Below are 13,972 nucleotides of genomic sequence, written 5' to 3'. Positions count from 1 at the left end.
TTCCTCATCCCTTCTTTATATTTGTCTAACAAAATTAGAGACATGTAAGGAATTATTGGATTCTTGGTATAAGAATGCAATTTTTAATTAAGAAAACACTTAAAGAGCCTACTTAGGACCTGAGTTTAGGAACATTAAATAAATGAATATTTAAAAATGTACCATCTTAGGTGGATAGCCAATGAAAGATGAATCTTAAGTAAATAATTAAAACTGAAACCAAATAACTCTTTCCAGTAATGTGTGAAACCAGAAAAAAATCATCTGGACAAAAAGTCAATTTTGTTTATGCAATTGCTTTCAATGAATATAATTAATGAACTTTTCTCAATATCCCAAGTATATTTTGCACAGATTTATTCCATAGTGGGAATAGTATCTTGAGTTTATGCCAAAATAATGATATTAAACTTCTGCAGAATCATTGTCAGTGAGGGGAAACAATGCATGGTTGGTGTTATTAAAAATAAAAATGTATTTTAAAACAACATTCCCACATGTAAAGTTTTTTTTGTTTGCTGTTTAATAATCTTAAATGTAACCTAGTTATTTACATTTGCAAATATTTCAGGTAGTGATGAATATAATCATTGATGAGATCATTCAATGTTTTGTGCTTCAAGTAATCTCATTAGCAATTATTCATTATGTACATATCTATATCTATCTATATATATATATATATATATATATATATATATATATATATATATACAGTATATATGAATTTACTTCAAAATATCAAGTACTTTATTGAATCCCATTTCTTCAAAATTCTCTTCATTGAATCTTATTATATCGAACTCCCGGAACTACAAAAGGAAACATGGGAAAGGAACCACTTGACCACCAGGACAAAACAACAAACAGAAAAACAAAAAAAACTCCAAGTATACACACACACACACACACATGTATATATATATATATATATATATATATATATATATGTATATCACATAAAAGTTTCCACAGGAGCTGTTATCTACACAGCTAAGTGGTTAGGTTCTTGTAATAATTATCCTTGCTGAGATCAAAAACTGAAAGCAGAGATGTCTTCACACAAACAGGAAAGGTGAAGAATGGTGGCCATACAGCAGTTTCCTAAGACTGAGAAATTACCAATATGCTTCAGTTGTGATACACAAGTAAAAGTTAGAAAGAATAGTAGACATACATAGTTCCTCCATGGTTGTCAGTACATAGCAAAGACACACACACACACACACACACACACACACACACACACACACACACACACACACACACACACATATACAAACACACACATATTCACAATCACACATGCATACACGCACAACCACATGTTCACAATCACACACACACAAACAAACACACACACACACACACACACACACACACACACACACACACACACACACACACACACACACACACACACACACACACACACACACTCCACCTAGTATATGTGCAAAATGAAAAAAAACCCTAAAACACTTCTTCAAAACTGATGGAAATTTCAAAATTAGGAACAAAACAGCTTGAATTAAAGCTTTTCAGTTGTGGGTCATTTTCCCAAGGTAAGAGACTCAGGCACTAATGTCAGAGAATCTCCCACACTGAAAATAGTCTTTTTGAAATAAGACTTTCAGTGTTGTTAAAAAAAGTGTTTTTGTGGTGGCGCAGTTTTCCAGGTCTCTTTGTGCCAGGGATCTTTACCAACTCTGTCCAATGTTATCAAATTATATACATATATATTCAAATATCACATATTCACCTCACATGTACACATATGGGAAATTTAGAGTCTCCAGTCCACCTATCACCTACCTCATGCCCTTGGGATGCAGGAGGAAACTAGAGTATCCACAGAAAACACACAAAAAAGGGATGATGTATAGACTCTGCACATAATGGAAAGTGCATCGGACACGGATATCCTTCAGAAGGGACTCAAGGAAACAGATAGCTGGTGCCAGAGCCATGGCCTGAAGCTAAACGCCAAAAAATGTATAGTCATACCCTTTGGGGAAAAACAAGGTAACCCCAAGCTACCATATATGTGGCAATCCACTAAGCACAGAAGAGGTTATCAGGGACCTGGGGACCCAGGTTGACAGTGGCCTTTCTTTTGACACTCACGTTGCTAAAGTGGTTAGAAAGACCTTCTAAATTGCCCACCTGATCATGAAGGGATTCACATCCAGATACTCTGCTGCCAGGCTTACTACCTTTTATCATGTAGTAATCACATCATCACTGATATTCCAAGTGTTTCAGGCTGCATATATGCAGTTTAGTTACTCATTTTATAATCTAATACTGACCTTTAAGTTATGCTTTTCACTCCAGATGTCCAGGGGACACAGCTCTAAACAAAGACAGCAATCTTCTTCCAGCAGCAGCAGCAGCCAGAGGCAAAGCAGAAAACAAAGCGGCAGCAGTTCCAGCAGCAGCGGCAGCTCTTCTAGTAGCCAGTCTTCACAGCAGGTTAGCTTTTAGTGAAAAACAAGCCTATTTGTTCTATATTATCAGTAAAACAAGCCAATTAAAAAATAAAGATTTCTGTTAACTTTCTGTTAGTTGTGCTAAGTATAACAAAATTAACATTTCAGATTACAAGATTTACTCTCTAAATTAATTAAATGTATCCTTCATAATGAAAAGTTATTAAACCTTTTTATTCAAAGTATATAGTCTTTATTGATTGTGCTAATTATTAATTTGTCAAATTAATTTCTCTTTGCTTGCTTCTGGATTGTAGATTCAGTTCCTGGGAGACCGTACAGCACCGGTAGCTGTGATTGTTGTTCGGGCTAAGAGGAGTGATAGCAAACAACGAGGTTACCAAATTGCTGCTTATGCAGACTTCAAAGGACCCAAACCCAGAGTACAGCTGTATGCAGAGGAAATCTCCAGGTCCAGCAGATGGAAAGTGTGCGCTGATGCAGCAATTTCCAGCAATTACAAAGCAGCCGTAAATGAGAAATATGACTTTCATAAGCATTTCATATGAATCACTGTGCAGCTCTATTCCCTTCTTATTCAAATACATATTTTTTTTCTAATTTAGGCAACTATGAAGTGGGGCCAGAACTGCAAAGACTACATGATCACTGTTAAGGCAAAGACGGGTCAGTTTGCATCCCATCCAGCTGTGCAGCTCAAGCTAGAATGGAGCAGGCTTCCTCAGATGTTGAAAGAAACCACAAAAATGTAAAAGAATATTCTGTTAACCTGTCTTTGTTTGTGCTTTCTTTTTGTATTTGTGCATGTGATCTCCATTAGGGTGTTAAAAAACATATATATTTAATAAACAATCAATGACTGTCATATCAACCAATGCAAAAAAGACAACTGCATTCATATCAAAGTTGAATCTGTCTTAATGACTATTGAATGTCTGACATACAGCAGACCACATTTCATTAGTGAACAGATTTAATTATAAATAGCAGCATTCATTCTATAACTAAGAAAGAGCAGTAAGCCATGGTTAAGAAAGAGAAGTGAAATAATGTGTCATATGTTAATCTAACCAGAAATAGCAATAAAAATAGTTATGCATGTTCTGCTAGTAGGATTTGACACCTGTATAACAATGTCACTATTTTACTTTATTTTGTTAAATAATGACATTTACTGTCTATCTATATATATATATATATATATATATATATATATATATATATATATATATATATATATATTGTGTGTGTGTATATATATATATATATATATATATATATATATATATATATATATATATATATACAGACACACACACACACACACACACACACACACACACACACACACACACACACACACACACACACAGTAGTGAAGCTCATATTAAATCTAAGTACAATTTCTTTGAACAGAAATATTAAATATTAGTGTTACTTTTGAAAACAACCATGTCTATCACTTAGCTTGATGTATACTACATCTAATTTTAAAATGTAAAGAATTTCTCAGATAACAGTGTATAAAACTTCAAACATACATGTCAGAGAGAAGTAGGAATTGTGAAAATGGATATTAATAAAAAATCAATGAATGTTAACAAAATTGTATTTGCAAAGGGAGCTAAGCCACATTGCACACCTGTAGATTATAAATTACACTAACGCTGAGGTCACAGTACCTTAGTATAATGGAAATACCTGGTTTTGCTTGAAAACAGAAACATTCTTTTCCTTCCAAGCAGGCGTGACCTCAGTAATAAGATTATTATGTGGTTTTATATGACCTACTGCCCCCCATCTTAGTGTGGGATGTAGCAATGCATATAAACACAGTGAAGTGATGAGCAGAGGTACTGTTGTGAAATATAATCTAATTTTGAAGCTAAACATTTTATCAGCTAACATCTTTCATTTCATTTAGTGAGATTACATGAACTTATATGAACTCTTTATTTTCAGTAATCAAGATTCTTTTGCATAGATGACATTTCTTCACTCAAAAGCACACATTGTCACTAGCGCACACACACACACACACACACACACACACACACACACACACACACACACACACACACACACACACAGGCACATACTTAGAGACACAAATAGAGACAAACACAAGCACACACAACAGTTGCTTGCATATTTGTATATGTGTGTGTGTGTGTGTGTGTGTGTGTGTGTGTGTGTGTGTGTGTGTGTCTGTGTGATATGTATTACATACACATACATTAAGTACATTAGAGTATGTATTACACAGTGAACATTTTGATACCCTTCTAAGAGTATTGTGCGCACTTTCCTGTTAAAGTGGCACAGAAACTGCCCTTACACTGATATATTTTATTTAACATGTTCGCATACAATTTAAAACAGTAACTATAAAACACTAAATGTTTTTTCTCTTTTCAGGGTTGCTGACTATATTCCAGGTGTTGCTTTAATGTCAGGATTCGGTTATAAAATGCAGAATAACCCTTCTCATGAGCTGTCAGCAGTTTTAGCTGCAACATCTCCACGAACTTTGGATTTATCCTTCAGATTACCAAAAGTACGATGCCATTTACTCTATATGCATTTGTTGTCAATGTATAATAGTTACATTTTTAAATTCACCAGTATATTCTCCATACCTGTTGCAGGAAAGCTTGTATTACAGAGGCTTGCAACTACCAGTTGCATTGCCTGTGACTAAGGACACAGCTGGTGCCCAGTTACCTGAAGCTGTGCTACGTACTCTGCATAAACTTCCGGAATTGATAGCATCAGCAGACACAGGTGAATGCTAATTTAATTGCAGACATTTAAATCTTATATTGACTTGCTGCTAATACTTTTCTTATTAGGGTAGGTCAGGCTTTAGTAAGCCTTGAAAATATTTGTCTTTTTTCTTTTTCTTTCGTTCTTTTTTTTTCTGAGTGACAAAAGCAAATAGTAGCCTTCTTTCAAAAAAAATATGAAGAAAAAGAAATAAAAGCCTTAAAAAAGATTAATTATGGTTGAAAAAGTGTTTAATAGTATTGTGTTCTGTCTTTTGTGAGTGATAAGCGAAATGAATTTAAACCTAAAACAATACTCTTTTTAATGAAAACATTACATAAAACAGTAGATTTAAACAGAATGCCTTTAAATGATGTTTAAAAGATGTTTCAGATGCTTAAACGTTCCTTCATTTTTGCATACAGTTCTCATTTTGCTCACTTAAGCAAATTATGTACACATCATTATCTGATATTTTAAGCTTGTTTTGGTTAGAGTTATTAAACTGATAGTGCTGCTTAGATGCAAAAGTTGCTTTATCAGAAAAGTTTTGCTTTTAGTCTTTTGCACTCAAGTCTGATCATCTTGTCCTACATATATTGGATCCTTTCACACATCCATTCTGCTTTCTTCTGAATCAGGTAGCTGGTTGATGTTTGCGTCCTGCTGGATTTACTGCTGCTGGTTGATGTCTGCATGCCGCTGGGTTTACTACTACTTGAAGTTTGCATGCTGCTGGGTTTCCTGCTGCTGGTTGATGTTTGCATGCTGATGGGTTTACTGCTTCTGATTGATGTTTGCATGTGGCTGGGTTTACTGCTGGTGACTGATGTTTGCATGCTGCTGGGTTTACTGCTGCTGGTTGATGTTTTAATGTGGCTGGGTTTACTGCTGTTGGTTGATGTTTGCATGCTGCTGGGTTTAATGCTGGTGACTGATGTTTGCATGCTGTTGGGTTTACTGCTGCTGCTGGTTGATGCTTGCATGTTTCTGGGTTTACGGCTGTTGGTTGATGTTTGCATGCTACTGGGTTTACAGCTGCTGGTTGATGTTTGCATGCTGCTGGGTTTATGGCTGCTGGTTGATGTTTGCATGCTGTTGGGTTTACAGCTGCTGGTTAATTTTTGCATGCTGTTGGGCTTATGGCTTCCAGTTGATGTTTGCATGCTGCTGGGTTTATGGCTGCCGGTTGATGTTTGCATGCTGTTAGCTTTACTGCTGCTGGTTGATATTTGCAGATGTGTGCCCTACCCCCCCACCCCCATTGTAGATGACCAACTCCCAGATGATGAAGTGCCTGCAATTGTGCATGCTGACTCCCACCTCAGTAATATGCAGTGCCTTGAAAGCCTGTGCCTATGGTACTCACTAGTAAGCATTATGTACTGAGGTATCACCTAGTAATAGATAGTTGGTGTCCTGCTGTTGTCTAGCTATCTGTTTCATCCTCAGATACACAGGCCAGCATTAGTGTGATATTGCTGTCTATTTCTGCTGAGTCCTATATCACCCCATGTCACTTGTGAAGGCTGCCAGCCTAGCCAGATAGGATTTTATAGATAATTCTATCATTTGTAAATATGAATGTTGAAATACAGATGTGTTTTCTTAAATGAAAGAATATGCTGTGAAATGCTGAACTTCAAAAAAAGTAACAACATTGCCCTCTGCTATAAAGAAAGCTAAGACAAGCATTTCATGTCCGTCCTTTGAAGTTACAATTACTTCATGCCTGCCCTTTGAAGTTAAAGATTCGGAGTCATTCCATCTGGGCTAGCACATTATTTCTATTGTTTAACCAAGAGTTAGATTGCTAGATTTAAATATGCAAATGTATTTTTATTGCTCTGGTTTCTGCCTAGGTGTAAAAGAATGTAGATGCAGTTTCTGTTGGCTTGGGAACCGCAGGAAGGGTGAAGAATGATGTAATGTTTATCAGAACTGCAATTTCAATTTAAACAGAGAGAACCAGAGATTATTAAGCATTTTTGTCTTGATCATCCAACACATCAGCACTGTCTTGCTCATGTGTAAGTTATCTTAGACTTGTGTTTTCTTTTAGAAATAGCTAGAAACTAGAAAGATTAGACTAAGTGTTTTTCGGTGATGTCAGAACTGTACTACTGAATTATTTTAAGTATTCCTGTGTGATCTCTGAACTCTTGACTAGCACTGTGTAGTAGAAAGTATTGTCTTGCAGTTTTAATTATTTATTATTAAATATTTTAAAACCTTTTAACTGTGGCTGGTTTGTGTAGAGATAATTTAAGCTCTTTAGAGTACTTGTATGTATTTGGTAAAATTGTACAAAGCCCCTCCTATGGCTTTAGCCCTGGGCTATATACCAATTGGATAATAATATTGCACAGTAATAATTGGACGCCCTTTTAAGGGCCTTTGAGTAGTTGATAATTATTAGTGGGTGGTGGCAGCTGGTACTATTGTATAGTCTGGGAAAAAGGGGCACAGCTGGAGAACCTGTGCCAGCCTTCCCCAGGAGTGTCTGTGTGGTTGTATAAACTCTTATCTCAAAGTGTGTGTGTGTCAGCTACTTGGGCAGGGACATGAAGCACTGGTTGGACAGAGAGGGTGCTAGATGTTTTAGTTTGCCCACTAGGTTGAGATCTGGACCCTATAGCTGTGCCAGTGGGGAGTCTTATTGGGGAACTGGAGAGCAAGGGACTGACAAGCCCCAGACTGACTGTGATCTCTGTGTGCTCTTAAGAGAAATTGCACTTTACTGTGTGTATTTGTTATCCTTTCCTCATATTTGAGACATCCTCTCTGGTGTTAGTGGTGAGTATTGAGGCTCCTTGATTGCTGGGCCAGGCCACAGGTGTCACATTCGTGCTGGCGGTGGTGGGATATACCCACATTTGTGTTTGGCAGTGGTGGGATATCCACATCACATATTAATTGGTTGGCAAATACTAATTGGCTTATAGTGGTGTATGTAGCGTGAATCCTGTAGCTTGTATACAGTGAGCTTTGAAGGTGTTTTTGTACTCTAAAACAGCCATGCAGTGAATACTCAGAGTTCAGATCACAATTGTTTTATCTCTTGTTTGCTTAGTTAGCCAGGGTGAGCAGGCAACATGTTAGCAGAGGAGTACAGAAAGATGACAAGGAGCCAGCTGGAAGAGATGTGCCAGGCTACAGGACTGGTGCATGGACACCTGACTAAGGCAGACCTGATTGCAGCCTTGGTTATAGCTGCATCAGAAAACTGCAAACAGGAAGACAGTCAGACTGGCAGTGGAGATATAATACCCTCAGATAATGGACAGCTCAACCTTTCTCCAGTGGACTTAAAAATCCAGCTGGAGCTAAAGAGACTTGAGTTGGAGGCCAGGCATTTGGAAATAGAAGCAGCTGAGTGACTGAGGAGTCTACAGGCTGAGGAGAATGAGAAACTGCTACATATGGAGGCTGAGGAAAAGGAAAGGCAGAGGCAGCATGAGAAGGAGATGCTGACTCTTTGCCAGAGTCATGGAGGTAATGGGGAAGGGAGTAACTGGATCCCAGAAGCACAGCAGGTCAGTAAATTTCTTCCTCAGTTTAAACAGGGCAATAATTTTGATAGTTTCATTCACATGTTTGAGAGGGTATGTAAACAGTATGAAGTTGACCAAGGGCTCTGGGTATAGTTCTTGACCCCCTTACTCCATGGTAAAGCTGTAACCGTTTTATCTAAAATGACTGACATTGCATGTTTTGGTTATACTGCTGTAAAAAATGTCTGATAGAATTGTTTAAGCTAACACCTGAAACATATAGGAAAAGGTTTCATGAGGATAGATGCAAGGCAGATGAAAGTGTGTGTGAATATGTTGCTGAACTGAGCACTTATTTCCATAGGTGGGTATGTGGATGTCAGGTCACCACTTCTGAAGGGCTTGCAGACCTTTTGGTGAGGGAGCAAGCCCTTAGCACTTTGCCTAAAGACATGAGGATTTGGTAAGCTGATAGACAATGTGCTACTTCAGATGAGTTTGAGAAGAAGGGAGACCTATAGCTGGCAAGCAGGGCAGCCCTGCACAGGAAGGGGATCCCCAGTACTGCTCATGGGTCTGAAGGAACCCATGGTGGGCAGCACAGCCTGCCCCAACAGAATCTGCCAGTAGTAGGGGAAGCCACCAGTCCAGGTATACATCCAGGAGCTAGGGTTAAATGTTTTGAATGCAACCAGTGGGGCCATGTGGCATACAGGTGTCCACAGAGGCAAAGTGGGGAACAAAAGGTGAGGGAGCCAGTAAGTGGGAAATACAAAATGCCAATAGTAGGTTGTCTTGAGACAACAGGAGTACTAAACTACCATCCTGCAGATGTCCTGACAGGGAAGGATTTGAATGAGGCATTACCATGTGCTTATGCAGTTACACGCAGTCAGGCTAGAAGACAAGCATGTGGGTCTGGTAGCCTGTGGGAGACCCAGACAGACTGCATACTTTCAGCCAAGACTGCTTAGGTGGTTACTTCAGGGAGGGAGCTACTCTGTAGCAGTGAGACTAAAGGTGAACCCCAGCTGCTTGGGGGCACTGATGGTCCCTTGGACAGAGTGAGTGCAAAGGTATAGGTGAGTAGCAGTATCCAGGCTGACAGTGAGGCACCACTGTCAGAGGATGCCAGACTTCCTGTGGAAGGGGAGCTGGAAAGGGTTACAAGGAGAGAGTTGAGACAGGCTCAGCTCTCAGACCCTACACTGCAAGGCCTGAGGTGGGTAGCTAGGGAGGCACCTGATTCTCAAGGAAAGGGGGAATTTGTATACTGGGACAAATGGTTACTATACAGAGAGTGGACCCCTGAGGGAGGGCTAGAAGGTGAGTGAGTGCAGCAGTTGGTAGTGCCTAGAGCCTACCATCTGGTGCTTCTAGCCATAGCCCATGATATTCCCTTTGCAGGTCATATGGGCATAAAATGTACAAAGAGGCATATTATGTAGAACTTCTATTGACCTGGAATTTCCAGAGATGTAACAGGGTACTGCAGGACATGTGAGCAGTGCCAAAATGTAGGCAAGGCAGTAGACAAGGTGGGAGCTCCTTTGATGTCTTTGCCTGTGATTGAGGAGCCATTTCAGAGGGTAGCTATGGATATTGTGGGTCCTCTGAGTACCCCAGGTTCACCAGGGAAAAAGTATATCCTAGTGGTAGTGGATTATGCTACACAATACCCTGAGGCAGTGGCTTTGTCATCCATTGAGGCAGAGAAGGTGGCAAATGCTTTGTTAGAGATTTTCAGCAGGGTAGGTTTCACAAAAGAAATACTGACTGACAGAGGTGCCAATTTCATGTCAGACCTGCTGGCTTGTCTATGGAAGTCTTGTTGGGTAAAGCACATGAAGACCAACCCCTACAATCCCTAGACTAATGGTCTTTCTGAGAGGTTAAACTCTACAATCAAGTCCATGCTACGGGCATTTGCAGATCAGTTTAAGAGGAAGTGGGACAAATATTTGCCCCATCTGTTGTTTGCTTACAGAGAAGTTCCCCAGGAATCCACAGGTTTTTCACCCTTTGAGTTGCTGTATGGGCATAAGGTGAGGGGACCTCTAGATTTAATTTGAGATGAGTGGGAAGGTGAGTGCAAGTCTCACAAGGAGTCTGTTGTGGCATACATCCTAACCCTCAGGACAAGGCTCAGGGAACTCATGGGCTTGGCCCAGAAGAACCTGGCAGAAGCCCAAAAACAGAAAAAGGTGTGATATGACAGGAATGCTCAAGCTAGAGAATATGCTGTGGGGGAGCAGGTAATGGTTCTAATTCCTGTCAGATGCAACAAGCTGCAAGCAGCTTTAGAGGGTCCCTACAAGGTGGTACAAGGTGGTAATATTAACTACATGGTGGAACTGAAAAAACTAAAGAATCTGCAGGCAGCAGGTAGAATCCAAATAAAAAAACAGGTTTATTCCAAAATTAACATACAATCAAAGTTAGTGCTTTTGACTTGTCTCAGTGGACAAGACTTCTTCAGACTAATAAAATTAAACATACCAAGCCATATTTAAATTAAAATGTAATCACATTACATCATTACTTAAAAACTAAAAGGTGCAGCTCGTCCCTACCAGAAGTTGGTTACTCACAAGATAAGTTGCTTACACTACTAAAATTCATTACAAGGATTCAAAATTTAAATCACTGTGCAAAGTTAGCTCATAAATATGAATAAATGAATAAATTACAAATAAATAAATAAATTACCATACCAACATCTGGTAGGGATGAGCTGCACCTTTTAGTTTTTTAGTTTTTAAGTAATGATGTCATGTGATCACTTTTCTATTTAAATATGGCTTGTTATGTTTAATTTTATTAGTCTGAAGAAGTCTTGTCCACTGAGACAAGACGAAAGTGCTAACTTTGATTGTATGTTCGTTTTGCAATAAACCTGTGTTTTCATTTGGATTCTACCTGCTGCCTGTGGATTTTTTTAGTTTTTGCAGTCTTTTCTCTTTTATGAGTTTACATGTTGGAACTACTAGGTAGATGGCAGGGGCACAAATTATACCACGTTAACATGATAAAACCTTATCATGCTAGGGTGGCCTTTGTGTTGAACATTTGCAGTAGATTGCAAGAGGAGTCTGAGGGAGATCTGGGGACTGATCTCCTCATTGAGGCTTGGGCTTACACCTCAGTGGAAGGGATAGCGATGTCCCAGCAGCTATCTCCTACCCAAGTTCGAGAAATACAAGCAGTGTTGAAAGAATTTGGGGACATGTTCATTGAGAAAGCAGGGTGCACCAATCTGGAGCAGCACCAGGTCGATACAGGACCCCAAAGGCCTATTAGGCAGGCCCCTTATAGAGTGCCTGAGTGAGTCAAACAAACTCTGAGGGAAGAGGTACAGGAGATGTTGGAACTAGGGGTGATTCAAGAGTCCAGCAGTCCCTGGGACTCCCCAGTGGTGCTGGTGCCAAAGAAGGATGGCAGCACCAGGTTCTGTGTGGACTACAGGAAATTATTCACACAGAGTTGGATGCTTACCCAATGCCTAGGACAGATGAGGTCCTAGAACAGCTGTTTGTGGCTAAGCATCTTACAACAATTGAGCTTACCAAGGATTGCTGGAAAGTGCCCTTGACTCCCAGGGCTAGAGAAAAGTCTGCCTTTGTGAGTCCTTTTGGCTTGTATGAGTTCACAAAGATGCCCTTTGGGATGAAGAATGCCCCAGTGACTTTCCAGAGGCTGGTAGATCATATCCTAGTAGGAGCCAGAGGGTTTGCCCTTGCTTACCTAGATGATATTGCTACCTGCAGCCATTCCTGGCCAGAGCAGCTTCAGCATGTTAGGGAGGTGCTGGGCAGACTACAGAGGGCAGGGTTGACCTTTAAGCCGAGCAAATGTCAGGTGGGTATGGTGGAGGTCTCCTACCTCTGACATAGCATGGAGAATGGTAAGATAAGGCCAGAACCTGCCAAAGTGGAAGCCAGTCAGGTGTGGCCTGCACCTCCTACTAAAAAGCAGGTGAGGGCATTTTTAGGGACAGCAGGGTACTACAGAAAGTTTGTCCCTAGCTATAGTACCATAGCTGCTCCCCTCACAGACCTGACAAGGAAGAATAGGCTAGATAAGGTAGTGTGGACCCCAGCATGTGAGCAGGCATTCCAGAAGCTTAAAGAAGCTTTGGGAGGACCCCCTGTGTTAGCCAGTCCATATTACAGCAAAGAATTTGTTGTGCAGGTGGATGCTTCAAACCATGGGTTGGGGGCTGTACTTAACCAGATTTCTTCAGAGGGAGAAGAGGATCCAGTGGTTTATCTCAGTCATAGGCTCCATCCCAGGGAGGAATGCTATGCAGCTGTAGAAAAAGGAATGTTTAGCCATAGTGTGGGCATTGCAGAAACTTTAGCCTTATCTGTATGGAAGGAAATTCACTGTTATGAGAGATCACAACCCCCTAATATGGTTAAACAGAGCCAGCCAGCAAAATGCCAAGTTGCTAGGATGGAGCCTAGGATTGCAAGCATATATGTCAGTGCAGCACTGCAGTGGGAGTAGCAATGCCAATGCAGATGGGCTCTCAAGACAGGGAATGGGGTAGGTATACTCAGATAGACCTGATCCTCCCAAGCAGTGTTTCTCAAAAGTCACTTGAAAAACTAGCTTGAGTTCTCCCCTGGGGGGAGATGTGAAGGCTGCCAGCCTAGCCAGCTAGGATTTTATAGATAATTCTATCATCTGTAAACATGAATGTTGAATTACAGACTTGTTTTCTTAAATGAAAGAATATGCTGTGAAATGTTGGACTTCAAAAAAATGTAACAACATTGCCCTCAGCTGTAAAGAAAGCTAAGACAAGCATTTCATGTCTGTCCTTTGAAGTTACAATGACATCATGCCTGTCCATTGAAGTTAAAGATTCAGAGTCATTTCGTCTGGGCTAGCACATTCTTTCTATTGTTTTAACCAAGAGTTAGATTGCTAGATTTAAACATGCAAATGTATTACTGCTCTGGTTTCTGCTTAGGTGTAAAAAAATGTAGATGCAGTTTCTGTTGGCCTGGGAACCCCAGGAAGGGTGAAGAATAATGTAATGTTTATCAGAACTGGAATTTCAATTTAAACATAGAGAACCAGAGATTATTAAGCATTTTTGTCTTTTTTTTTTGTAAGTTATCTTAGACTTGTGTTTTCTTTTAGAAATAGCTAGGAACTAGAAAGAGTGGTTTTCTGTGATGTCAGAACTGTACTACTGAATTATTTTAAGTATTTCTGTGTGATCTCTGAACGCTTGACTAGCACTGTGTA

The 13,972-nt window shown here is 39.8% G+C and overlaps 1 protein-coding gene across 2 annotated transcripts in view; it reads left to right on the top strand.

Moving 5' to 3' along the window:
- LOC122813598 (vitellogenin-like) overlaps nucleotides 1–13,972 on the top strand; it is a 1,233,092-nt gene that overhangs the window by 84,545 nt on the left and 1,134,575 nt on the right. For both annotated transcript variants that reach the window (XM_044086011.1, XM_044086010.1), the window contains exons 25-29: nucleotides 2,338–2,475; nucleotides 2,750–2,962; nucleotides 3,059–3,201; nucleotides 4,872–5,010; nucleotides 5,102–5,237. In XM_044086011.1, coding sequence (XP_043941946.1) covers nucleotides 2,338–2,475; nucleotides 2,750–2,962; nucleotides 3,059–3,201; nucleotides 4,872–5,010; nucleotides 5,102–5,237 — 769 coding nt within the window. The remainder of the gene's footprint in view (nucleotides 1–2,337; nucleotides 2,476–2,749; nucleotides 2,963–3,058; nucleotides 3,202–4,871; nucleotides 5,011–5,101; nucleotides 5,238–13,972) is intronic.

Source organism: Protopterus annectens, chromosome 10.part0 (assembly GCF_019279795.1).
Source record: "Protopterus annectens isolate FY-2018-M chromosome 10.part0, PAN1.0, whole genome shotgun sequence".
Lineage (NCBI taxonomy): Eukaryota > Metazoa > Chordata > Ceratodontiformes > Protopteridae > Protopterus > Protopterus annectens.
This window is presented reverse-complemented; position numbering and strand designations above follow the sequence as displayed.